The sequence below is a fragment of the Bufo gargarizans genome, chromosome 1 (genome assembly GCF_014858855.1).
Source record: "Bufo gargarizans isolate SCDJY-AF-19 chromosome 1, ASM1485885v1, whole genome shotgun sequence".
Classification (NCBI taxonomy): domain Eukaryota; kingdom Metazoa; phylum Chordata; class Amphibia; order Anura; family Bufonidae; genus Bufo; species Bufo gargarizans.
The window spans coordinates 536,927,531-536,955,439 of NC_058080.1; the positions used below are offsets into that span (position 1 = coordinate 536,927,531).

Consider the following 27,909-nt stretch of genomic DNA (forward strand, 5'->3'; position numbering starts at 1 on the left):
CTCAATGTGCTCTCCACATCCGCATTTCTGGAGCGCGGCCCCGATCTTCCGGCCCGCATCTCCGGAAAAAAAATTGAACATGTCCTATTCTTGTCCGCAACTGCGGACAAGAATAGGCAGTTCTATGGGGGTGCTGGCCGGGTGTATTGCAGATCCGCAATACAGTACAGACGTGTGAATGGACCCTAAAGGCAAGAAAATAAAAGTATAGTTCTGTTGTGCCTTCAGTTGGTTGGTACCCTCTGCAAGCCCTACTGATGCCCCCCACAATATACTATATAATGTCAAAATAATAGTCTCACAGTGCACAAATAACCATACCATACAGTGCCAGAATAACTGGCTAATGTAGCTCTGCAGCTGCCGTTCCATGGATTTAGGTACCAACTGTTGGATCAGGAGTGTAAGCTGTGGGTGTCCAGGCCATAGGGCTAGTGCCACTTCTTCAGCAGTGACCTCTTTATAAGAAATTCATCATAACCAGAGCGCGTACATGTAGAGGCACAAAAGTATAGCTGGGAAGACATCACATGTGAATCTGTTTATTACAATGTGTCTAGCGTGGTGCAATTTCATAATCAGTTTCCAGGAGAGTACAAAACATTCACATAGAAATTAGTCATGGTGCCCCCGCGACACATTGAGACATCAGCTCATGAGGCATTGTACAGTTCGGAGATCAGTGATAATGTTAGAGAAATGCTAAGTGCTTGTCTTTCAAGGTCATTGGGTCTTCCAGTCTTTTGTAGAGCTATTTTGGGGGCTCATGTACAGTAATGCTTTTTACATGAATTAGGCACTACCATTTTCCTCACTAGTATCACTTTTATTTCCCTTCACCGCCAATACCCTGCTGTTCTACCTCAGGCTCCACGAGAGAAGACGCAAAAGCCGACTGTACAATTTGGAAACCAAATGACTCCAATAGGGACATGTTTTGTTGTGGAGAGAAAGGAGATGCTAGTGCTGACCCTAAAGCTGGCCCAAGTGATGCACCAAGAGTTGGACCAAGAGAAGGCCCAAGGGCTGGACCCAGCGTAGGGCCAAGGGCGGGGCCAAGTGCAGGACCTAAAGTTGACCCTAAATCACCAAGGGTTGCTCCAAGCGGCCTGGCATGTACTTTCTGAATGTGTTTATTAAGATAGGCCTTGGAGCGGAAGAAGCTGCCACACTCTGAACAGGGATACCGTTTCTCTGGTTCGGTCTCTATTTTCTTGGGAATCACCAAGTCATACGTTGCATATGATCCATTAGAATTCTGTTTCTCTGGTGATTTGAGGTCGCTTCCATCAGACAGGTCACCGTAGGAGTCCGAACTCTCTTGTTCCCCATGCTGACATTTATCCCCCTCTGCAAAATAAGAAGAGTCAGTGAAAAAGCTTCACGTTTTATTTTACTGAAAAGTCCTATGTTAAGGCCTCTTGCACACGACCGTATGGCTTTTTCAGTATTTTGCAGTCCGCAAAAAACGGATCTGCAAAAAATACGGATGACATTCCTGTGCATTCCAGTTTTTGCAGAACAGAACAGCTGGCCCCTGATAGAACAGTACTATTCTTGTCCGTTATGCAGACAATAATAGGACATGTTCTATCTTTGAACGGAAATACGGAATGTATACAGAGTACATTCCGTTTTTTTTTTTTTTTTGCAGACCCATTGAAATGAATGGTTCCGTATACAGAACGTAAATGGGGGGGGGGGGGGGGGAACGTTTGTGTGCAAGAGGCCTAAGGCAGCTACAGCCCAATAGTCTATTTCAAATGACGTTCTCATCCCCTAGACCTGCACCTATGTGAAGAATGAGGGTTCCCACCAGCAGACTTATTCAGGTAAGTGGATATGACATAAATGTTTAACCTTTGATCATCTGGATTGGCTTTTTGCATTAGACAAGGGGCCAAGTCAGCTCATAGTCCTTCCTAGTATTTCATTAAATATTAAAAGTTGAGAAATATCACATGGGTTTTTCAATTTTATGTAAATAAAGCTTACTAGTTATATAATTATGTAATCTAATATACTTTGGGGGACATTTAATATCCTCAATGCCAAAAAGTTGCAAATCTTGGCACATGCCATGCTTGTGCACAATTATTAAAAGGCATGCGAATCTTAATAATTGTGGTGCATCTTGACCCCAGTAGGGGACAGGTTAAGACCGGTCTTAGTAAATGTCCCCCCTTGTGTTCCTCAGTAGCACTTTCAAGATCTGTTTGCTTTCAGTGAATGCACACATTCCTGTTTACATGCAGCGCACCATGCAGACCTAGTCCCGCTCTGTACAGCATACACTCCCTTGTACACTGATGCAAGAAATACAGGAGAGAAATGTGTACTAGTGCTCACACAGGATTGTCTAGACCCGCCAAAGCTCTATCCAACTGCATGAGCAGGACTAAGCGCTCATGCACACGACCACTGGATGTTTTGCGGTCCGCAAATTGAAGATTCACAAAACACGGATACTGGTTGCGTGCATTCCGCATTTTGTGGAACGGAACAGCTGGGCCCTAATAGAACAGTCCTATCCTTGTCCGTAATGCAATAAGGACATGTTCTATCATTTTGTGGACACAGAATGCACGCACAGTCATTTCCATTTACTTTTTTGAAGAGAATGGCTCCGCATATGGGCCGCAAAAAAAAACCCCCAAAACCGGAACAGACACGGAAAAAGAATACGTTCGTGTGCATGTGCCCTAAGTCTTACGGGTTTTCATCCACTGACAGTAAAAGGAGATTTTGAAAATAGTGAGGAATTGAAACAAAACATACACAGTAATCCTTCAAAAGACCATGGCCTCAGGGTACAATATTTTCAACGTACATTGGTCTTTCCTGGACCATTGTAACTTCAGAGATTTAGCCAATCTGCATGGGCATTTCACTGGTAAAACACCTGTAATGGCTGTCTACTAGCGCCTCCCTACAGGATAGTGCAGGTACTACAGGCTTCGTACTGCTCTTTACCTATGCCAGGATGAGCTGCTGCCCTGGGCACCAGGTGGGAGCAACTCCATAGTATTTTTCTAGTACACCGTGTAATGTACAGGAACCTGAAGAAGCTCCTGTCCTCTACATAGAAAGTTATATACACCCCCATGCACCTATTTCTAGCTGCTTATTTTTTCTTAATCTCCTTTTTTTTTTCTTTTATCTCAAGTTGACATTTTTGGGGCAGAAGGGCCTGTTCACATCACTTTTGGCTACTGTTTTCCCTAATCTGATCCCTTAACAGATGGAGCTTCTTCATAGTTGAAAAAGTAAATTTTTATTTTTTGCTTTTTTTACAATGCAAGTTTATGGCATCGGTAGCTGTCACCTTCTTATACCTCCCAGTGATCTGACATCAGCAATGTCTGTGTAGTAATCATTTCCTATGAAATGTCCGATTGGTCATACACTGGTAAGTGTACAGGAAAGTTGCAGGGCTGTTCATTATATAATGATTAAGCTTTATTTACAGAAAACCCTTTTCATGCAGACTGGTCTGTTATATATGCATTCTACCATGTTTCTTTAGGAGGTGGCCACAGTTTTATTAAGTGAGTACCTCCAAGATTTTATGTTTACATTGCTGTCAACAAAAGTTACTACCTGTCATCTATATATACGTATACGACTTAATTTTCATCTCTTTTAAATCCATAATTCTAAGTATGTGCAGTCTAAGGCTCTGTTCACACTGTATATACAGGATCCAAGTTGGATACCAGGAATTCACTTTGAATGAATCCCAACAAATCGGGAGGTGTCCTTGCACAGTCTGACACTGGCAGCACTGATTTTGATCATGTCAGACCGTGTAGGGACACGTCCCCAAATGGTAACACCCATCTGGACCTTTACTGCAAACGACTTGTAAGTCATTTGTAACTTCTAGCAGGAATAATAAAGGACTGGCACAAAATAGTGTTATGAGAATAGATGCTCCAGAATTGCTATTACATGGGGAATGCAAGTAGTTACTACAACGGACATGTCAGAAGAGGGGACAGGTCCTCTTTAAATGAGTCCATCCACACAGGAGATTGATTACATGATGTGGTCTGTTAGGGGCAGCAGAAAACTGACGGAGGGGAATCATGACACCAGTTTGAACAGAGCCCTAGGGTATGCTCACGTGTTGGATTCCACATGGATTTTGGTGCAGATTTTGTGCCGAAACCTGCATGCCATGCATGTGAATGCAGTTTCTGCAATCCCCTTACATGCATCAGAAAGTTTCAGCATGGATTGCCAGCGGAGCAGAAGAAAAATATGCCACAGAGATAGAGGGGTACTTTTTGGACTCGAATGTGAAGGGTTACACAATCCTGGTGAGATTCTGCTGCAGAAATTTGAGTGTGCAGTGTTAGATTTACTGTATGTTGCAGAAATATACTCGATATGTCAGCATAGCCTTAGTTTGCACATAGTGGTAACATCTGTATGCTTTGGTGGTCCGTGGATAATAAGTCCCTTCAAACATTAAGGGGCAGATTTACTATAGAAATGATGCCAGAATTCTGGTGCAATTTGCACCAAAAAAGGGCGTACATGCCTTAGGCTACTTTCACACTAACGTTTAAATCCGGCGTTCAATTCCAACACCGGAACTGCCCGCCGGATCCGGAAAAACGCGTGAAAACGGATTACATTTGAATCCTGATCAGGATTTTGATCACAATGAAAAAAGGCATTGGAAAAAACAGATCCGCCATTTATGGACTTTAACTTTTTTTTTCAAATTTTTCGGGTTTAACATGCAAAAGCCGGATCCAGTTTGACTGAACACACGGCGCCGGATCCGGCGTTAATGCAAGTCAATGGGAAAAAGGCCGGATCCGGCGTTCAGTCAAAGTGTTCAGGATTTTTGGCCGGAGGTAAACGTACAACATGCTACGGTTTTATGAAAAGCCTGATCTGAAGACATCCTGATGCATCCTGAATGGATTTCTCTCCATTCAGAATGCATTAGGATAAAACTGATCAGTTCTTTTCTGGATTTGAGCCCCTAGGACGTAACTCAGCGCCGGAAAAGAAAAACGCTAGTGTGAAAGTACCCTTACCCCTGCATTTATTAATTACTTTAGACTTTTTCAGGCAGTTTTTCTTCCTCGATCAGGGGTGTAACTTATCTTTAAGGGTTGTGGATTCGCGGAGAAAAGGGTGTGGCTTACAAAAGTGCCATCTCATGCCAAAAATGCACCAAAATTTGGAGTAAACTATGCCAACAAATAGGTGGTGTAAAGTTAGACTAGACAGGCTAAAAACAGTCCAAGACTGTCTAGTCTACATTTAGTCTGACTATTAGACAGTACTAGTAAATCTACCCCCAATGTGTACAACCACAACTGGCAATGAATGCAATATCCAACAACCCATTCTAGCTCACGGATGCGCCCCCCTCTGCACGGACAGCCGGCTGTGCAACGCTTGCCTTTCACGCCACAGGTCCGGACACAGTGGAACAGCGCTGCACCGTTTGGGACGGACTCCGGCGGGTGAGGGCCCGCACTGAGGAGGGCGCCATGATGTGTTTTTACATGGACTTTTAAGTATGAGGCAGAGGAGAAACCTAGACAAGATAAAAGCAGGTAAGATGCTGCCACTGACAGACCTCCGACTGCTTACAACATCAAGACATGGAGACGACTCAAGAACCTCAGAAATGCAATCTGCATGGATTAGACGGCAATATGTCTTCATCTGCACAGCCAGACACAAGGAATACCAGAACTATTTAAGCTTGTCAGTCTTTTACTGTATATTTGGTGTCAGAACCAGGATTGGATCCCATAAGAAGAAAGCAGGGAACCATTTTCCAGACAAAACCTTTGGGATAGGACTTCCTGCTTTGTTCTGATCCAGTCCCATTCTTGGCACAACATATATAACATCTGTACGGAGCTATATCATCTATCTTATTTCATTTTTGTCTGTTCCTAGCGTTTCTTAATTTCATTAAATATTGAATGGGTTTTCCAGTTTTATGCAGTTAAAACTTAATCATTGCAAAATGAAAAGATTTGCAGCTTTCTAATTTGGTTTTCTTTTAACAACTTACCATGCCAAAGATCTCTGCTTGCTATCAGGGAATGGAAATATTTTTGAACATCTGTCCTGATCATGTCCATCTGACTTGGTTTAGTATGAGAAAAAGTTCTGTTACCTTAAAGGGGTTGTCTCATCACAGACTATTGGGGTGTATCGCTAGGATATGTCCCCAGTGTCTTATAGGTGCGGGTAGAGAATGGAGTCCCAAAAGTGTTGGAGGGCACACTGCACATGTGCAGCCGCCCTCCATCCATTTTCTATGGGGCCGCAGAAAATGGCCGAGCACTGGCTTGGCTATTTCCGTCAGGCCCATAGAAGTGAATGGGAGCAGTGGCTGGTCATGTGCGGTGCGCTCCCATTCACTTCTATGGGAAGCGCGCTTGGTGGTGGCCGGACCGGAGTCCTCCAGCCACCACCTTGCGGGGCTCCGTTCCTGATATAGGTGGGACCCACACCTATAAGACAATGGGGGCATATCCTAGTGATATGCCCCCATTGACTGTGATTAGACAACCCCTTTCAGGATACTTTTACATCTGCATTTTGAAATCCGGAAGCCTGTTCCAGTAGACGAACAGCCTGCTGGGGTTCACCGTATCCAACATATAACAGATAATGCTGGGAACTAGCCGCTTTCCGACATAAATGCCAGCTTTTGGCCGGACCGGAAATTTGTAAGTCTGTGATTCACTGAAGTGTGAACCAGGCTCCAGGCCGCTTTCACGGTCAGTGTTTGGTCAGCGATTTCCATTAGTAAGGCCCCCTGCACACGAACGTGTGCACCCCGTGGTCGTGCTGCGGCCCGCAATGCACGAACACAGTCCGTGGGGCAGCCACAGCGGATCGCGGACCCATTCACTTAAATGGGTCCGCGATCCGGCCGTTCCACAAAAAGATAGGACATGTTCTATCTTCTTGCGGAACTGAAGTACGGGACAAAACCCCACGGAAGCACTCCGTAGTGCTTGCGTAGGGTTCCGTTCTGTGCTTCCGTTCCGCATCTCTGGATTTGCGGACCCATTCAAGTGAATGGGTCCGCATCCGTGATGCGGAATGCCCACGGAACGGCACCCGTGTATTGCGGATCCTCAAATGCGGTCCGCAATACGGCAACGGGAAGCACACGTTCGTGTGCAGGCGGCTTAATTGTGAGCCAAAACCAGGTGCAGGTCAAAATCACAAAACAGGTACAAATCTTTCCATTATACATTATGGCCATTTTCACATGGTCAGTATTTTTAAACCTACACTCCTGGTTTTGGCTGACAATGACTGACCAAACACTGACTATGGGAAAGCGGAGTAATTCACATGTCAGGGAGAGATTTAACAAAACTGTTGTAAAGGCTTACCGAAAATCAATCATATTCACCTTTCATTTTTCAGAGCTCCTTTGGAAAATGAAAGATGAACTCTGATTGGTTTCTATGGGCAACTAAACCAGTTTCCTTCATATCTGTTTGGATAAATCTCCCCCATCAGTGTTTGGTCAGTGATTTCCATTAGTGATTGTGAATCAAACCCTCCCTAATTCACAAAAGAGGTGAAGTAGTATCTGTCCTTAAGGCTGGTTTCACACCGGCGTTGAAAAGCTGCGGGTGCGTTGCGGGAACATGCACGATTTTTCTGCGCCAGTGCAAAACATTGTAATGCGTTTTGCACGCGCGTGAGAAAAATCAGCATGTTTGGTACCCAAACCCGAACTTCTTCACAGAAGCCCAGCTTCTCTTCTGTCTTCTTCTTTGCTGTGCACAGGAATAGGACCTTTGATGACATCACTGTGCTCATCACATGGTCCAATCACCATGGTGAGGGACCATGTGATTGGATCATGTGATGTGACGTCACCACAGGTCCTTAGCCGGCAGCTCAACATTACAGAAGAAGACAGAGATCGGCAACTACGCGATTAAGTGGACTCGATGAGTTAATTTATTTTTATTTTTAACCCCTCAATCACTATTTTACTTTGCATTCTGTATTCAGAATGCTATTATTTTCCCTTATAACCATGTTATAAGGGAAAATAATACAGATCGGGTCCCCAGCCCAATCGTCACCTAGCAACCATGCGTGAAAATCGCACCACATCCACATTTGCTTGCGGATGCTTGTGATTTTCACGCAGCCCCATTCACTTCTATGGGGCCTGCGTTGCGTGAAAAACGCAGAATATAGAGCTTGCTGCGATTTTTCACGCAACGCACAAGTGATGCATGAAAATCACCGCTCGTGTGCACAGCCCCATAGAAATAAATGGGTCCGGATTCAGTGCGGGTGCAATGCGTTCAACTCACACATTGCACCCGCGCGGAGAACTAGCCCGTGTGAAAGGGGCCTAATACTTTCGCCCTCTGCATGACCCACTCCTGATTTTGGCTTCAAAAACTGTATTAAAAAAATCTGAATGTCTATTCACACGTCCGTAGAATGGGTCCGCATCCGGTCTGCAAATTGCGGAACGGGTGCGGACCCATTCATTCTCTATGGGGCAGGAATGGATGTGGACAGCACACAGTGTGCTCTCTGCATCCGCATTTCCGGAGCGCACCCCCGATCTTCCGGTCCACGGTTATGGAAAAAAATAGAACATGTATTATTCTTGTCCGCAGTTGCTGGGGTACCGGCCGGGTGTATTGTGGATACACAATTTTCGGATCCGCAATACACTACGGACGTGTGAATGGACCCTAAGGCTAGTTACAGATCTAACAGAGTTGAATGCAAGAAACTCTCTGCGTGTGGCAGTGTGAGTACTCATTCTGAACTCTGCTCCTTTCCGACAGGATGGCATGGCATTATAAGGATTTATAATGCTGTGTGCCCCTACTAGACCTGGAAGCTACTGAATTGTTTTGACATAATGCTGTCGGTGTAGTTCAGTACATACAAGTCTAGCAGGTTACACAGCAGTATAAAGGGGTGATTAGAATTTATTTATTTTTACTTTTTTTACTTATATTAAGTCCCCTTAGGAGACTTTAACATGCGATCATTAGATCGCTTGTCCCTTAGACTACACTGAATTACCATTGCAACCTATGGGACATTGAAGCTAGACATTTCAACGAAGCTAGAACTACAGGCTAGGCTACTATAGGGAAAGAACGGCTTCCTCCATCGCCATGCAAGGGAGCTGTTCAGGCCCTGGGAGTACAGCGCTCGGCTATCTTGTGCCTGCAGCCACCATTTGATGGTTAAAAATCAATAAAAAATGCTGCAAAAGTGTAGGTGTAGCCCCAGCCAAATGCAAGGATGTGCTTGACTGGCACTTAGGTTGACAAAAACTGCATAAAAAAACCTGAGCATATGATGCAAAACAATGACGTCTGAATTGGGTCTAAATGCTTTAATCTGCTTTAACAGCAAGCAAAGATCTTGAAAGGGTAAAAATAAAACAACATCAAAGTCTATATTAGAAAGTATCGCTTGTCATTAGAAAATGATTAAGATTTATTTACATCAATCAAGGAAACCTATCAAAGGCCAGTTCACTGCGTTTCGCTACGGAAATTTAATCGTAGCAGAACATGCTTCTCTGAAATTGGCCAAAAACAGATTTCCAGGAAAATACATTAATACAACAACTTGGGGATCTTCAAAGCCACAGTGGCACTTGTGGTCGTGCCTGGTACAGCAACTTGTTGTCCTTGGTACTAACACACTGGGTGGTCATTTATCCCCTACGCGACAGGATGGTGCGCTTAAATTATAATGAGGTGCCCACCTTGTCATTAAAGGGCTTCTGTCACCAGGAACATAGTTATTAAACTGGCTGACTACAGACATGTGCTAATGTCAGCTGCTAACAGTCTTTGTCCCTGCTTTCTATCTATTTTTGTGAAAAATTAACTTTTATTTTATGCAAATGAGTCTCTAGGAGCAATGGGGGTGTTGCCCCTACTCCTAGAGCAGGGATGTCAAACTCGTGGCCCCCCAGCTGTTGCAAAACTACAACTCCCATCATGCCTGGGCATACTACAGCTATCAGGGAATGATGGGAGTTGTAGTTTTGCAACATCTGGAGGGCCATGAGTTTGACATCCATGTCCTAGAGGCTCAGTTCTCCCTCTTCTGGCCAAGCGAATGTGGCTGAGCTGTAATACCAAGCACAGCCACTATACAATGCATGGCGCTGTGCTTGCTGCCTTCTCAAAGAGCTGATCAGTGGGGGTCCCAGGTGTCGGACCCCAATGATCAGATATTGCATCAGTAAAAAAAACTTTCGGAAAACCCTTTTAAGCCAGAGTACATTTAGGGAGAGATTTATCAAACTGGTGTAAAGTAGAACTGGCTTAGTTGCCCATAGCAACCAATCAGATTCCACCATTAATTTTCCAAATGAGCTCTGAAAAATAAAAGGTGGAGTCTGATAGGTTGCTATGGGCAATTAAGACAGTTTTCCTTTACATCAGTTTTGATACATCTCCTCTTTAGATTTCCAATATGGGTCCATCCAGGAGAAGACACAAAGGGGGTCATTTAATAACATCACTGAGCTAGTTTTTGGCATAAAAAAAGTCACAAGACCCTTCCTTGCAAATTTTTAAACGTCCATGAGACAATAGTTTGCCTCATGGACATTTATATGCCACCTTCCCCACTTGGGAGTGGCAGGGGCCGGAATATTGGCCCCAGCCAATTTACTAACGTTTATGCCTGAAAACAGATGTAAAAGAGGAGTGTAGACTGCTGCAGTAGTTTTCACTCCAGGCACACGGACTGCTAGAAGTGCAGCTAATTTATTATGAGACCTGCGCCTCGTCATTAATTAGGAGCTTCCTCCTGCAATGCAGGGGCTATCAAAACTGGTGCAAAGGAAAACTGCCTTACTTGCCCATAGCAACCAATCAGATTCTACCTTTCATTTTCCAAAGGAGCTCTGAAAAATCAAAGGAGGAATCTGATTGGTTGCCATGGGCAAGTAAGCCCATTATCCTTTACAACAGTTTTGATAAATCTCCCTCCCAGTATAAAAAGCCGGTCTTAGATAAATGACTTCCCCCAGCGTATTAACCCTTAAACTTTCCTTCATGTAAACAGACAAACTTAGTGATATCTGCTTCAGTAAAAGGTAGCCGAGCGATTTCCTGACATAACACTGCTTACAACGGACCTAACCTTCTAGTTACCTCGGTTACAGATGGTGCAGAAGTTGCTCGGTCCTTCACTGTGTTTCTTCAAATGATCAGCCATATAAGCAGCTCTTAAGTATTTCCCACACACCTGACACGGAACTTTATCCTCATGACAAGCCAAGTGTGAGCGCAGCCGGTCCCGTGTAGCAAAGGAGGCATTACATGTCTGAAACAGAGACGACATCAGTGTTCACATACTGTTAGAAGCAATTTACAAAAAGTGTGGGGGTTATTTACTAAGAAGCTATCGCAGGGGCTATCAAAGACCAGCGTAAAATGACCCCCAATGTATTTACTCTATATAGTTATCATATCGGTTTATTCACATGTTGTACTTTTCTTGCCTTTTTTTGCATTAACACAATGGCAGAGATTACCAATCAAAATGTGCCAAAATTCTGTGCATTTTGTTCAAAAACAAAATTGACGTACATGCCTTGTATCACATTTATTGTTTTAGGTACTTTTTTAGCCTTGTCAAACAAAGGGACATGACTTAACGGGAATGGGGTGTGGCTTGTTGGAAAGGGTCCTACCTAGGAGCTGACAATCTATCATACTGAGTTGCCCATGCTGTAGCCACCATACTCGATTGTCTACTTGCCCTGCTGTACCCAAGCAGCTGCCCCATTCCTGCCCCCACAGTACCAGGAAGTGGCTTGGTCCTGTCACTCCTCACAGCAGTACAGAAGTACACAAACAGGGCAGTGGTGTGGGCACAGCGGGACAGGTGTATTTATTTTTATGGGACACAGGTTAGGACCATAGGGGTTGTCGGTTCCTAGGCCAACAGGTAGTATAAAGTTAGACTAGGGAATCTGAAGATGTAGCCACAGTTATGTATCTGACGCATCATTACGATGTCTACTCTTGCACTGTCTAAATATTAGACAGGATTAGCAACTGTCCCAATCTTCTGGATGGCAGCCATTTAAACAATACATTAGTTGATGGTACAACCACACGGTCAGGTTTCTTAATACAGTTTTGGAAGCCAAAGCCAAGAGTGAATTTGAAATAGAGAGGTTCTATCTGTCCTTTATACTTTGTCTCCTCCTATGTATGATCCACTTCTGATTTTGGCTTCAAAAACTGCATGCAGAAACCTGACCTTGTGGACATACCCTAAGGCTGGGTTCACACCTGAGCGTTTTACAGCGCATACGATCGCGCTGTAAAACGCCAGATGCCCCAAGAAGTACATGAGCTTCTTCGGGGCGTCTTGTCGCGCGTTCCCGTACATAGACTTCAGCGGGAACGCGCGACAATAGGTGTTCGCTTGTCTCTGTATGCGCGATTGCAAACGCCCGTACAATCGCGCATACAGAGCGCTCCATCGCGAACGATCAGGTGTGAACCCAGCGTAACAGGATTTATTTTTATTGCCAAATTCCCTTTAGCAGCATCAACATTTTGATAAAAACCTGTAGCACAGCAGATCATTTCAAAATCTCGACCCTTAGCTCTACAATACAGGAAGCTGTAGTCTGACCATAGATTCCACAGAGTCTTTTGATGGCTGTCTATATGGTCTGTAAATGGAAAGCAAATATATACATTGCTAAAGGGGTTTCCAATAAAATACCAAACTCCCTGTTCTCTAATGAAATGCATGGAAGTCTGGGTGCTGCCACACATTCCGGTTCTTTGATACAGTTTTTGAAGCCAAAATCTGTGTGGAAGAGAGAAGTAATTTACTGACATCGCTATGCCAGTTTTTGGCATAAAAAAAAGTTACAAGACCCCTTTTTGCATGTTCTTGTCACTTGGGAGTGGCCTTTCCTGTTTATTTGAATCCAGTCCTGGTTTTGGTTTAAAAAAACCTGAATGTGTAGCAGCACCCTTAGGCCCCTTTCACACGAGCGAGTTTTCCGCACGGGTGCAATGCGTGACGTCAACGCATAGCACCCGCACTGAATCCTGACTCATTCATTTCAATGGGTCTGTGCACATGAGCGTTGTTTTTCACGCATCAGTTCTGCGTTGCGTGAAAATCGCAGCATGTTCTATATTCTGCGTTTTTCACGCAGCCCTGGCCCCATAGAAGTGAATGGGGCTGCGTGAAAAACGCATTGCATCCGCAAGCAAGTGCGGGTGCGATGCGTTTTTCACTGATGGTTGCTAGGAGATGTTGTTTGTAAACCTTCAGTTTTTTATCACGCGCGTGAAAAACGCATCAAAACGCATTGCACCCGCGCGGAAAAAACTGAACGCAATCGCAGACAAAACTGACTGAACTTGCTTGCAAAATAGTGCGAGTTTCACTGAACGCACCCTGAACGCATCCGGACCTAATCCGTCACGCTCGTGTGAAAGGGGCCTTAGTCCGCGAGTTTTCCGCGTGGGTGCAATGCGTGACGTGAACGCATAGCACCCGCACTGAATGCTGAACCATTTATTTCAATGGGTCTGTGCACATGAGCGTTGTTTTTCAAGCATCACTTCTGCTTTGCGTGAAAATCGCAGCATGTTCTATATTCTGCGTTTTTCACACAGCCCTGGCCCCATAGAAGTGAATGGGGCTTCTGAAAAAACGTGATGCGTTTTTCACTGATGGTTGCTAAGAGATGTTGTTTGTAAACCTTCAGTTTTTTATCACGGGCGTGAAAAACGCATCAAAACGCATTGCACCCACGCAGAAAAAACTGAATGTAATCGCAGACAAAACTGACCGAACTTGTTTGCAAAATGTGTGCAAGAGGCCTTAGGCCTCTTTCAGACGGGCGTTGTGGGAAAAGGTGCGGGTGCGTTGCGGTAACATGCACGATTTTTCCGCACGAGTGCAAAACATTGTAATGCGTTTTGCATGAGAAAAATCTGCATGTTTGGTACCCAAACCCGAACTTCTTCACAGAAGTTCGGGCTTGGGATCGGTGTTCTGTAGATTGTATTATTTTCCCTTATAACATGGTTATAAGGGAAAATAATAGCATTCTGAATACAGAATGCATAGTAAAATAGCGCTGGAGGGGTTAAAAAATAAATATAAATAATTTAACTTAACTTAATCCACTTGATCGCGCAGTCGGCATCTCTTCTGTCTTCTTTCTTTGCTTTGTGCAGGAACAGGACCTGTGGTGACGTCACAGTCATCACAAGGTCCATCACATGATCCATCACCATGGTGATGGATCATGTGATGACCGTAGTGACGTCACCACAGGTCCTGTTCCTGCACAAAGCAAAAAAAGAAGACAGAAGAGATGCCGACTGCGCGATCAAGTGGATTAAGGTGAGTTAAATTTTTTTTTTTTTTTTTTTTAACCCCTCAAGCGCTATTTTACTATGCATTCTGTATTCAGAATGCAATTATTTCCCCTTATAACCATGTTATAAGGGAAAATAATAATGATCGGGTCTCCATCCCGATCGTCTCCTAGCAACCGTGCGTGAAAATCGCACCGCACTTGCTTGCGATTTTCACGCAACCCCATTCATTTCTATGGGGCCTGCGTTATGTGAAAAATGCACAAAATAGAGCATGCTGCGATTTTCACGCAATGCACAAGTGATGCATGAAAATCACCGCTTATGTGAACAGCCCCATAGAAATAAATGGGTCGGGATTCAGTGCGGGTGCAATGCGTTCAACTCCCGCATCGCATCCGCGCGGAATACTCGCCCGTGTAAAAAGGGGCCTTAGAGAATGTTCAGTCGGTGGATTTTGTCCACAAAAAAATCCACCATGTGTCCCACGGCAGAAACCACTGCGCAGTGCTTAGGCTTAGGCCTCATGCACACGCCAGTATTTTTTTGCGGTCCGCAAAAAGGGGTTCCGTTGTTCCGTGATCCGTGTACGTTTTTGTTTCCGTGTGTCTTCCTTTACTTTTGGAGGATCTCGAAGTTTAGTTTGCCATGCAAATGATAGGAAAAAAACTGACGCAGACGACAATCTTGTGTGCATCCGTGTTTTTTCATGGACCCATTGACTTGAATGGGTCCGCGAACCGTTGTCCGTGAAAAAAATAGGACAGGTCCTATTTTTTTCACGGACTGGAAACACGGATCACGGACGCGGATGACAAACGGTGCATTAGCCAAGTTTTCTATGGACCCATTGAAAGTCAATGGGTCCACAGAAAATCACGGAAAACGGAACAACGGACACGGGACACAACAACGGTCTTGTGCATGAGGCCTTATGCTGTGGGTTTTCATGCGGACATGCTCTAGGTTTAGCTCCAATGAATGGAACTAGACCACCAACAAGCTACCAGATAGAGGTCTGTGAGGTAACTGCATCAAGAAAGGCAGCTTGTGACTTATTATCAGTCAACTAAAGACAGGTAGAACAAAAGTTATTGTAAAGTGTGAATTATGTGACTGAGGCGAGTCTCACACAAGCGTATTATGGGTACGTCTCTGCGCTCATATTACTGATGAGTGTCCAAGACCAACCAGGGGTCTACTAATTCAAATTTAAAGGGGTTCTCCAGGCTTTTAATATTGATGACCTATCCTCAGGATAGGTCATCAATATCAGATCGGAGGGGGTCCGACACCCGGTACCCCCCCCCCCCCCCGATCAGCTGTTTGAAGAGGAGGCGCGCGCCGTGCCAGCCCTGCCTCATCTTCACTGTTTACCTTCTCGCCGTCGCCTCTGCAGTGGTAAGCAGGTGTAATTACACCCAAGCCGTCCTATTCATTTCAATAGGACGGATCGCTCCTATACAAGTGTATAGAAGCGATCCGTACCATTGAAATTAATGGGACGGCTTGGATGAAATTACACCTGCTAGCAGGTAAACAATGTCAGTGTCAGTGTTTTGCTGTCCGTGTGTTATCCGTGTTTCACTCACCCCGAACAGCTGCAAAATAATTTTCAAAGCATCTCATCCTAATGATCTGTGAAACACGGATGCAACACGTATGGCATCCGTGGCTTTCACAGACCCATAGACTATAATGGGCGTGATAGATCCGTGAACACAAACAAAATAGAGTATGCTTCTGTGCTAAAAACACAGACCATGCTAAAACACTGATGACTAAATATACACATTAAAATGAATGGGGACGTGTGCTGTCCGTTAAGAACATGTACAGCACTCGTCCGTGGAACACTGACATGTGAATGAGCCTTTAGACCAGGCATGCTCAACCTGCGGCCCTCCAGCGAATGCCCTGATGTAGGCTGTTCGGGCATGCTGGGAGTTGTAGTTTTTCAACAGCTGGAGGGCCGCAGGTTGAGCATGCCTGCTTTAGACCTTGGATTGGGTTAAGACGCTCGTCCATAATACACAAGCAAAAATGCAACCACAATCCATTCATGTGAAACTCTCCAAAGTCTATATCAACAGCAATCTTCCTGTACCGTAATTACTAGCACCGTTCTGCTTTCCATACCTCACACTTGTGGGGTCGCTCTGATGTATGAACTTGTTTTATATGTCCATTCAGATGGTCCGGCCTGCAAAGGAAAATACATCAGACAGGCTTACATGTCAGAATAATAAAAGCGCATTCATTTCAAGAAGGTATGGTCCATGATTAATAAAATACACACTCCCAAAGGGTTACTTTTGTACTCTGATGGATATTAGGGCTGCACGATATGGGAATTTTGTGCGATTGCGATTAGGGCCCTAAAAATTGCGATAACGGTATGCAATGCGATATTTTAAGGGAATTGTGCTAGAGGTCTATTTGCTTGGATTTTCAAGGCAAAAGCATACACAAATTACTGATAATGCTGAAATGTAGTTATGCTTAAAGAGGACTTTTCACCAGAATAAAACTTCTAAAGTAACTATACAGGCATGTAGAGCGGCGCCCAGGGACCCCCCTGCACTTACTGTTATACCTGAGCGCCGCTCCGTTCTCCCGTTATTGCCTCCGGTATCTTTACAGTTAGGCTCCACCCAGGGTAACCTGCCGGCGCCTCCTTCTCCCATGCTGCAGCGCTGGCCAATCACAGCGCTCAGCTCATAGCCTGAGAGGCTATGTCTGGCTAGTTTCTTCCTATGCCATAATAGACTACCGAATTACCTTTACCGCAGATATGAAGCTACCCTAAGGAAATGTCAAAAATACTCCACTCTAAAGAAGACCCCCAACAGGAGACCAGAGGGAAAAACTGCACCAACATTTTTAAAATGGTATGTTATGCTAGACACATTTCTCCTTCTTATGACACTTCATGGCCGGTGTACCTGCCCACCAGTAATTTTTGGCAAAAATTGTATTTAAAGAGTACCTGCACTTTCAAAAAACTTTTGATATGTCATAGAAACGTATTAAAAGTTTTGCTCAGTTGGGGTCTGAGTGCTGAGACCATCAAGATCACTAGAACAAGGAGACGGAAGCGCTCGCATATCATGCTCACTCTCCTCCTTCAGGACAGGAAGCGAGACAGGCCCATAGACTTCTATTGGGCCTGTGTCCTGCAGCAAGGAGAAGTGCAATATGTGAGCGCTTCTCTCTCCTCGTTCTGGCGATCAGTGGGGGTCTAAGCACTCAGACCCCACCAATCAAAACTTTTGATATGTCTAAAAGTTTTTTCAGAGTGCAGTGACACTTTAAGGCCTCATGCACACGACCGTTCCGGTTTTTGCGGATCCGCAAAAAACGGAAGCTGCCCGTATGCCTTCCGCAATTTGTGGAACGGAACGGGTGGCCCATTGTAGAAATGCCTATTCTTGTCCGCAAAACGGACAAGAATAGAACAGGTTATATTTTTTGGCCGGGGCTACGGAACGGAGCAACGGATGCGGACAGCACACAGAGTGCTGTCCGCATCTTTTGCGGCCCTATTGAAGTGAATGGGTCCGCACCCGAGCCGCAAAAACTGTGACTCGGATGCGGATCAAAACAACAGTCGCGTGCATGAGGCCTAAGAGATTCTGCAAATTAAATCTCCTCTGCAACCAACTAAAATGTGTAGTGGAGGACCCTTGCCTAAGGGCACACAGACATATTTTGTTATGTGGAATCCACAAAAGTCTTTGGGATCAACCTTGGCATGGTCCATCACATGCATATTATGTAGTTATTCTCGCCATTGTTTCTGGGGCAATATAAGGCTTTCTGATTATAGATTTTTTTATTCTATTTCCTGAACATGATTGTGGGGGATGCCTTTAACAGCAGTAAGAGATATGCTTCACAGCGACTACTAAGGGCCACAGACCCAAAAGACTGGAGGGGACTCATTCGGGGAGATTTATCAAAACTGGTGTAAAGTAGAACTGATTAAGGCTGAGTTCACACCAGCGTCCTGCATGCAGGACTTTTGTCTCCGCTCCAAAGTCATTTTCTGAGCGTAAACCTAACGGACCCCATTATAGTCTATGGGGTCCGTAGGCTCCGCTCGCCTCAGTTATGTGCCCAATCCGTCCTTTCCGTTCTCCTGCTCCTATAACGGAGCAGGAGAACGGAAAGGCTGAACGCTGATGTGAACGAGGCCAAACACAAAATGCAATCGCACTCTGCAACCAGCACTCTGCCCTGCCTTTATGCTGGATGTTGAATAAGGCATTGGTGTACATTTTGGCCAAAGCGTAATAAGCCACTCACCACGTCAAGGTCGCCTTAATGAGTGGACTCATTAAGGCGACCTTGACGTGGTGAGTGGCTTATTACGTTTGGCCAAAATGTACACCAATGCCTTATTCAACATCCAGGATAAAGGCAGGGCAGAGTGCTGGTTGCAGAGTGCGATTGCATTTTGTGTTTATGCGTTTGTATCTGTATTTCGCCATAGCAATGAGCACCTGCTAGGGGTTGTGCGGGCTGAATCCCCCATATTTTTTCTTTAAAGTAGAACTGGCTTAATTGACCATAGCAACCAATCAGCTTCCACTGTGAAAAATAAAAGCTGGAATCTGATTGGTTGCTACGGGCAACTAAGCCAGTTTTCCTTTACACTGGTTTCGATAAATCTCCCCCATTGACTTCTATGGGAGAGATTTCTAGGCATGCTCTGTGACCTGTGCAGAGATCAGGAGGGGGGAGATAAGCTGTAATATCAGCTATTGTGAATGATGGATCCTGTGTTATAGCAAATGTATTTATCTATCTAACATATATATCATATCTATCGATTATTTATCTATCTATAATATCCATCATTCCAATCCTGCCTGTGATGATAATGTGGTGTCTCCAGAACAGTGATCTGTACAGACCAAGTGGCGCCTATAGGCTTACTGGTAAGTGAGAAAACTGAAGGATTTAGGGAAAATTTAAACTATCACCAAAATTCATTAAAAATAAGTTGAACATGAAGAAAAGTTAAACGATAGGTCATTTTGTGATGACATATTCTCTTTAGTCATTGCCCTCCCCTGTGCAGTACAGGAGGACATGGTCGCTGCTGTGATAAGAGATCATTGTAAATAGCATAGGAGAACACACTAGTCAAACACAATACAACACTGAAAGACACAACCATGTTTTTGATCCACCTCCGATCCGCATTTTTTGCAGATTATACATGGACATATTCATTTCTATGGGTCCGCCCAAAAAATGGACAGCACACAAATTATAGAACATGTCCATTTCTGTTAATGGGACTGAGAAAAAAGTGGATTGCACATGGAAGGTCCCCGTATTTAGTGGATCTGCTGTTTGCGAACCGCAAAACAGATACAGTCATGTGAATATAGCCTTAAAAAAAAGAAATCATGCAGAGAGAATATTTACACGCTTTAAATTTGTTGCAGAAATTTCTGTGACTGTTCCACCATTCATTTGAATGGGGCTTGCAAAATCCTTGCACAAGCTGCAGAGACAACCCCAATCAGATGAATGGAATGGATTTGCAGTTGCAGAAATTTCTGCCGCAAATCACTAAGGCCCCTTTCACAAGAGCGAGTTTTCCGCGTGGGTGCGATGCGTGACGTGAACACACAGCACCCACACTGAATCCTGACCCATTCATTTCAATGGGGCTGTGCACATGAGTCTTCTGCGTTGAGTGAAAATCGCAGCATGTTCTATATTCTGCATTTTTCACGCAGCCCTGGCCCCATAGAAGTGAATAGGGCTGCGTGAAAAACGCATTGCATCCGCAAGCAAGTGCGTTTTTCACTGATAGTTGCTAAGAGATGTTGTTTGTAAACCTTCACCTTTTTATCACGCGTGTGAAAAACGCATCAAAACGCATTGCACCCGTGCGGAAAAAGCGAAACATCTGAACGCAATCGCAGACAAAACTGGTGCGAGTTTCACTGAACGCGTCCAGAGCCAATCCGTCACGCTCGTGTGAAAGAGGCCTTAATGAAGATACTGTGCAATCTGCAAATAGCTGTGTGTATGGGTATTTCTCCACTGCCTCCCCCCTCTTCCACCCACACATGCTCAGTGGTGGTTGCAGCCCTTCTGTAAAATCCCCCCCCCCCCCTATCTTTCTGTGTCCCTCTGTCCTTTGCACAGAGGAGAGCATAGACTGCGTTTTTCCTGTTGGGGAGGAGAGTCAGTCTTTGTAGTTCTTCTAGCACCCCTCCCTGCCTCCTTCTGACCAATCAGTGCACGCTGGCTGCAATCCTCCATTTGGGTGGGGGGCCCATGGTGCACACGCTCTGAGATGGCGTCCCATGGGCAAATGAAAATAGGGGGGTGGGGGGAGAGTATTTTGCATGCAAGCAACTTCCATTACAAGTGCAGTCAGCTATGCATACAGCAGAGAAGAATAACTGCAATGTACACATCTCACTGCGTACTGATCAAGCCTTATATACATTGCTAAGCAAGTGCTATACATACATACACTTTATAAAAAGCATTCCAGCACTTTAAGGGTAAAACACGTGCGGTATTCTGTGATCACCAAGCTCTGTTAGACCTCTATACTTTAACCTGAGATCAATGTTTAGGCTGAGGAGAATTTAGCGTACTATCTATACAAGTCTGCCACCTAGCACTTCATATATATATATATATTTATATATATACACCCCCACTTCTAAAACGCTCCTGAAATGTATCCTAAAATGTCGCTTTTCCCTCCGATTTGTATATGCGTGCTTAAATGCTGGGCTGCCGGACAAAAGAAAAAAAAACGTTTCATGTTGTCCAACTGACAGTCGGCATTTGTGCCGGATCAGGCTGCCTCATCTCCAAAACGCAGCCTAACATCATCAGAGAAAGCGGCTTAAGGCCTCATGCACATGGCCGTATTTTGCATCTGTGTTGGATCTGCATTTATTTCTATGTGTCCGCAAAAAAACTAATAAAAATAAACGGACAGCACATGGAAGTCATCCAGGTGATGTCTGCATCTCTATGTCCGTTTCACAAATTATAGAACATGTCCTATGACGTCAATAGGTCCACACAAAAAAATGCAGATGCCACACGGATGGTATCCGTATTTTGCTATTCTGCGGTTAAGGGCCGCAAAATACATGAGGTCTGAGAGGGAGAAAATTGCAGATTGCTCACGAAAAGTATCCGGATTTTGCGGATCCGGACGTGTGTAAGAAGCCTGAGTCGTTGTGCGTGGTTTGGAAATCTAGTGCTACTAATACAGTAATACTGCCCATAGCAGCCAGTGGCCACCATTTCTATACTGTAGGTCATGACAGCAGTTCTCTGTCTGTGGTTTTCATGTTTTTTGCATTGTAAAACAGTAATACATGATCTCCATTTCTGGAGCCATACTGTGGGCCTATTATCGGTGGATAATGTACAGTAATGCTCTAGAATATCGCTACCACTAAATAGCTTTGATTTGCTTTTGTTACAACACAATATTGAGGAGGTTAAGCAGGAAGGTGCAAAAAGCCCCAGTGGGGTTTAGGGCTGGCACGCTGCTGAATTGTTAAAGCCAGGACACACTTACTGCATCACCGATCCAAGACAGTGACACTCTAAGGGCTCTTTCACACGAGCGGATGCGTGCGTGGAATCCGCTGCGTGAAAGTGTGCCAAGCCCCGTTCCGGACAGCAGAGACACGGAGCATTAACATGATTGACTGTGAGGTTTTTACTACAAAACCTTAGTGAGATAAAGTTGTCACCGTTAATGCTCCATGTCTCTGCTCTCCGGAACGGGGCTTGGCACTATTTCACGCAGCGGATTCCACGCATGGGATCTGCTCGTGTGAAAGAGCCCTAAAGATGGCCATACACATTAGATAGAAGTAGTTGGATGGTTGAATGAACGGTTATCTGGTGAACAATCGTTACAGCGGCACAGCCATGCACAATGTAGTGTGTACTGCCACCCTATCAAGGGCTATCGACCATCGGATGAAATTTTTTAACACAGGCAACTTGACAGTCTTGATCATCAATTAGCTAAAATGGTCAATCGTTGTTAAATTTCGTCCGACGAAAAACAGTTTTGGTTGAAAAGGTTTGTTTGAATTGTGTGTAAGGGGTTGTCCAGCTTTGGAAACATTTTTAACAGACCCCATGTTGTACCTCTTGAAAAACTCATACTCTTCCGCTCCCCACCTCTCCATTCCAGATACCCTCAGTGGTCTTCATCTTTAACACATGTCCCATAGCAGCACGGTACTCAGTAATGACTAGCTGCTTGGGGACACATCACTGCTGAGACCAGTCATTGGTTGCAGTGGTGCACATGAACCTGTCTGTCCAGAGGTTTACAGGACAAAGACTGGAAGACCACCGAAGGGAGCCAAGGAGCGGTATGGAGATGGAGAAGTACCCAAAGCTGGAAAACCCCTCTCAGAATTCTCAGCCTTCTTAAGCTCCTCTTAAACTGTCAGAGTTTGATAAGTGATTTCCATCGGTGATTGTGAGCCAAAACCAGAAGTGGAGGCTCCACAGAGATAAGGGTACACCTACACGGCGAGGTTTGGGGTCGTGGCAAATGTGTGAGTCACGATGCGACCCCATTAATGTCTGTGGCTGCCTTGATACACTGCAATACTTGTGTCGCGCCCAAAATCGCCATGTAGCCATGCCCTAATGTATAATAGAAAGATATCTCCGTCCTTTTTATTTATTTTTACCTGCACCTGGTTTTGGTTCATAATAACTGATAAAAATCACGAATCAAACACTCAATGTGTGAAAGCAACTTTATTCAATTTTATTCTACCACTAGTATAGGTAAGTGTTATTCATCTCAAACTATTGATATGCCAATATTTCCCTGAAGGCCATGTTGGCTGAACTCACCGAGAGAATCCCTTTCCACAGCTCTGACAGATGTAGGGCTTCCCAACCGAACCATCATGTGAGCGTACATGGTAGGACATTCTGTCTTTCCGTTTGAACCGCAGTCCACATACAGGACAAGAATAAGGCTTCTCTCCAGAGTGAGACAGCTTGTGTCTATTCAGATGGTACACATCTCGAAAAATCTTCCCACACAAATCACAAGCTACCTGTTTTCTTGCACGGTTCCTTTTTCTAGGGGTCCCAGAGTCCTCCTGGGTGAGCCCATTCTCTCCAATACGAGGTGCTTGTAGGTCTCCATAACCCAGCTGCAGGCTTGTGACTCCATGCTGTGCCTCATGTTGGCGCAGTCTTATAGGATCTGTGAAGACTTTATCACAAAGTCCACAAGGAAGTACTAATCCATCCCGCAAACCACCAACAGCTCCAAACAGTACAGAGTCTAAAACGCTAGGCTTTCTCGGCCTGCCACGGCCTCGTTTACTTCCAAGTCCTTGTAGTCCCACTTGGTACTGAGACGGTAGAATTTGTGACGAACCACCAAGCGCTAGAAGAGAAGCTTGACTTGGCACAGCTGGGCCTGGGCGAACAGAGTCATCTTCTTCATCCCCTATGGACCCTGCAATACCTGAGCCACTCATAACAGTCCCATTAGTCATGTCCAATGGAAATCCAAGGTCAGAGGCTCCAGAACGAAAAAGCATGAGTTCTGGTCGTGTTGGGGGTACCAAGATTTGAACATTGGACTGCTTGATGACCTCTTGGCAAATATCAATCACTGAGCGCATTAACAAGAATTTGGCAGCCGTCATTAGCTCTGGAAAACTCTCCAGTCTGATAATGATGCGAGCAGTATATGCAAAGTCCAAAATATCCCCAAAAACCTTGGAGCTGATTGTGTGCATCTCAATCTCCCGGGGAGTTGGCCCCTCTGTTTCTCCAAGCACAGACTCAAAGTATTGACTGCAGGCAGCTAGAACAGCACGGTGGGCAGGAAAACTATCCTCTCCGACACGAAGAACTACATCACAGAAGCGCCCACCGCTCTTGCGTTGCTGGTTGAGTTGGTTGAGAACATCAGAGCTGTGTTGACGTACCTGATAGGTGAAGCACGATGGCCCACAGCCCTCTACCAAACGCTCCATCTTAAGTAGGACGGGGATCCAAGGGCATATAATTCTAGACCTAAGGGAGAATGTAAACACCAAAACTAATATGGTCATTTGAACAGTCCCGAAGAGACAGAAACATGAAATTAGGTTATAATGAAGTACTCTTAGAGACATTTAGATGTCTTCTTCACATCTTCAAAAAGAGGCATCACAGATCATGTTAACAAATGCTATGGAAAACAGTGGTAGGATGTCAACTGCTATAATACGCTCTCAAATCATACCAATACAGAATAAAAGAGTCCATAGTCCATATTGTCTTATGTTATGGCTTGATTGAAAGGACATCATTTTAAAAACAATTCCCATGGTTTGGTGGGCACTGCTACCCCAGGCAGTATGTGGGCCACTACAGCATAAGGTAAGGAGTATACTCAGGTGCACAGGTATGTCCTGCAGGACTGGAGGGAACAATCATGTGGTGACTGTACATATCTAGGGTAGTAGAGGTGCTTGCTGGGGGGGGGGGGGTGCACTTGGTATTCAGGCCTGACTACAGAGGACCTGTATAAGATTCATGAAGGGGATCTATGCAGGGTCCCCTATAATATATTGGGGGTTCAGGGTGATGTCACCTGGGTGCGCATACCCGCGTAGCTCCTCCCCTTGCCTCCGCGGGTGCGCGCTGCGCGGGCTGATGGTTTCAGGAGCCCCGGTGCAGGTTCCCGGTGTGTTGCCGCGCGCTCCAATCTGCTCCTCAACACCGGAAACCGAGACCCCCAACCGGATACCCGGACCCCCCCGCACCGGACTCAGGGGTAGCTCTGACCGGATCCTCCGCAGCCTCTTTGTGTCTGATCCCCCCCCGGGCTGAGAATCAGTGTCCGCCCCCCGGTCCCCCCTCCCTGTGAGCACTCCCCCCCGCCCCTGTGAGCAGACTGGGAGACCCCGCACATACCGACCCCCCCACTCTTACCCCTCCCGGAATAATATGCATATTCACTATGGGCACAAGGTAGTCTACATCCACGGTGTGCTCGTATCACACACTGTATGCCCCCACTTGTCTCCCAGGGGGGAGGAAAATCTCATTTCTTGCCAAAAGGAAGTCCCTAAATGTAATTTTCTTAGTTTTCATTAAGCCAAACATTAGCCAGTGTCTGATAATTCTAGCTGCCATAGTGTGGGGGAACTAAACTCACACCTACCTGTCTAATATCACCTCTCTATCCACCTACCTACCTATCAATCCCTCTATTATCCATCTACCTGTCTAATATCACCTCTCCATCCACCTACCTATATATCTATCCGCCCACCTACCTACCTATGGATCCCTCTGTCTGTCTAATATCAACTCTATCCACCTACCTACCTATGGATCCCTCTATTATCCATCTACCTGTCTAATATCACCTCTCCATCCACCTACCTATATATCTATCCGCCCACCTACCTACCTATGGATCCCTCTGTCTGTCTAATATCACCTCTATCCTCCTACCTACCTATGGATCCCTCTATTATGCATCTACCTGTCTAATATCACCTCTCCATCCACCTACCTATATATCTATCCGCCCACCTACCTACCTATTGATCCCTCTGTCTGTCTAATATCACCTCTATCCACCTACCTACCTATGGATCCCTCTATTATGCATCTACCTGTCTAATATCACCTCTCTATCCACCTACCTATATATCTATCTGCCCACCTACCTACCTATGGATCCCTCTATTATCCATCTACCTATCTAATATCACCTCTCTATCCACCTACCTACCTATCAATCCCTCTATTATCCATCTACCTGTCTAATATCACCTCTATCCACCTACCTACCTATGGATCCCTCTATTATGCATCTACCTGTCTAATATCACCTCTCTATCCACCTACCTATATATCTATCTGCCCACCTACCTACCTATGGATCCCTCTATTATCCATCTACCTATCTAATATCACCTCTCTATCCACCTACCTACCTATCAATCCCTCTATTATCCATCTACCTGTCTAATATCACCTCTCCATCCACCTACCTACATATCCATCTACCTTTCTAATATCACCTCTCTATCCACTTACCTATTTATCTACATATCTATCTGCCCACCTACCTATCGATCCCTCTGTTATCCATCTACCTACCTACGGTATCTAATATAATCTATTGATCCCTCTGTTATCCATCTACCTATCTATCTAATATCATCTATTCAGTTACCTATTTATCTACATATCTATCCGCTCACCTATCTACCATCTATTGATCCCTCTATTTTCCGTCTACCTACCTATCTCATATCATCTATCCACCCACCTATTTATCTATATATCTATCTGCCCACATACCTTCCTAGTACCAATCAATAAATCCCTCTATTATCCATCTTCCTATCTACCTACCTATTATCAATCTATCCACCTACCTACCTCCCTACCTAATGATCGATCTGTCTATCAATAAAAGATACAATTTCACTTCTTGGCGGTGCCACCTCAAGTGCCATAACGATGTGGATGTTGGTAATATGCCACTTGTATCTATATCTATAAAGGACGTATATATGTATGTATGTTCCGCCATCACTCAAAAACACAACCATCGATTTCAACGAAACTTGGCATAACACATCCCTGCCACCTGGAAAGAAATCTTGTGGGGCTCTCATCTCTCTAGCATGTACTGTTCCTGAGCTATTCCCAAAAAATGACCTGCATTAACCAATACAAGGCTGCAAGTCTTTCTCTTCATACCCCAACTGCCATACAAGCGGTCACATGTTCCTTATCAGCTAATAGAGGCTCGAAGGCCTTTAGTCTACACATACACACAGTTTTACTCCAGGTTTCCATAACAATCCAGCCATTTTTCTTCACTGCTGTAGGTCAGCTTTAGGCTAGGGCTACACGACGACATGTGTCGCGCGACAATAAGTCGCACGACACATAGGGCACAACTACACTGCTACATGTGTCGCGCCACAATTTTTATAATGATAGTCTATGGTGTTGCTCCTTGACATGTGACATGCTGAGACGCGACTGTCGCAGTAAAATCCATCTTGTCACATGTCGTAGTGCAACACCATAGACTATCATTATAAAAATTGTTGAGACAAAATGTTGAGCGACACGTTGTCGTGTAGCCCTAACATTAAAGGGCGGGCACTGTGGAGGTCACTGTTAAAGGGAAATCTGTCAGCACATTTACCCCTTTTTAACAGTTCCCATAGCGCTGTAGCCGCAACACAGATGATTAAAACGGTACCTTTATATGCTTTTGTGGATTTGTAAAACTGCCAAAAACGAACTTTGATGCATATATAAATGAGGGCTCGCAAGTGCCCAGTGGCAGCGTCCACCGCGTTGGTGCCCAGGCAGCTCTGCCTCTTCGGCTCTTATCCCCGCCCAGCCTCTTCTTCTGCCCGCCCATCTGTTTTCTCTACCTCTCAGCGAGATTACGCGCTGACTTCCTTGGTCGGGGCATGCGCACTGTGATGCCCATTGC

General features: G+C 44.9%; 1 protein-coding gene across 3 annotated transcripts; it reads right to left on the minus strand.

Moving 5' to 3' along the window:
* Window positions 1-267: 267 nt before the first annotated feature.
* PATZ1 (POZ/BTB and AT hook containing zinc finger 1) lies at window positions 268-25,256 on the minus strand. Of its 3 annotated transcripts, none has more exons than XM_044275461.1 (6): window positions 25,024-25,256; window positions 23,277-24,461; window positions 16,527-16,590; window positions 11,175-11,346; window positions 5,426-5,563; window positions 268-1,350 (listed from the first exon to the last, which is right to left on the minus strand). In XM_044275461.1, the coding sequence occupies exons 2-6, from the start codon at window positions 24,419-24,421 to the stop codon at window positions 827-829; spliced, it is 2,043 nt and encodes a 680-aa protein (XP_044131396.1). In that variant the 5' UTR covers window positions 24,422-24,461; window positions 25,024-25,256; the 3' UTR covers window positions 268-826. The 3 variants fall into 3 exon arrangements, with proteins under 3 accessions (XP_044131396.1, XP_044131395.1, XP_044131398.1); XM_044275460.1 differs by having other exon boundaries at window positions 369-1,350; window positions 25,038-25,256; XM_044275463.1 differs by lacking the exon at window positions 5,426-5,563 and having other exon boundaries at window positions 373-1,350; window positions 25,038-25,256.
* Window positions 25,257-27,909: the final 2,653 nt, after the last annotated feature.

Coding starts and splice junctions, on each gene's coding strand:
- PATZ1 (XM_044275461.1), bottom strand. CDS start 24,421: ATGGAGCGTTTGGTAGAGGGCTGTGGGCCATCGTGCTTCACCTATCAG. Junction 11,347..16,526: donor AGCGACCCCACAAGTGTGAG/GTATGGAAAGCA, acceptor TCTCTGTTTCAG/ACATGTAATGCCTCCTTTGC. Junction 5,564..11,174: donor CTGCACCATCTGTAACCGAG/GTAACTAGAAGG, acceptor TATCTTGTCTAG/GTTTCTCCTCTGCCTCATAC.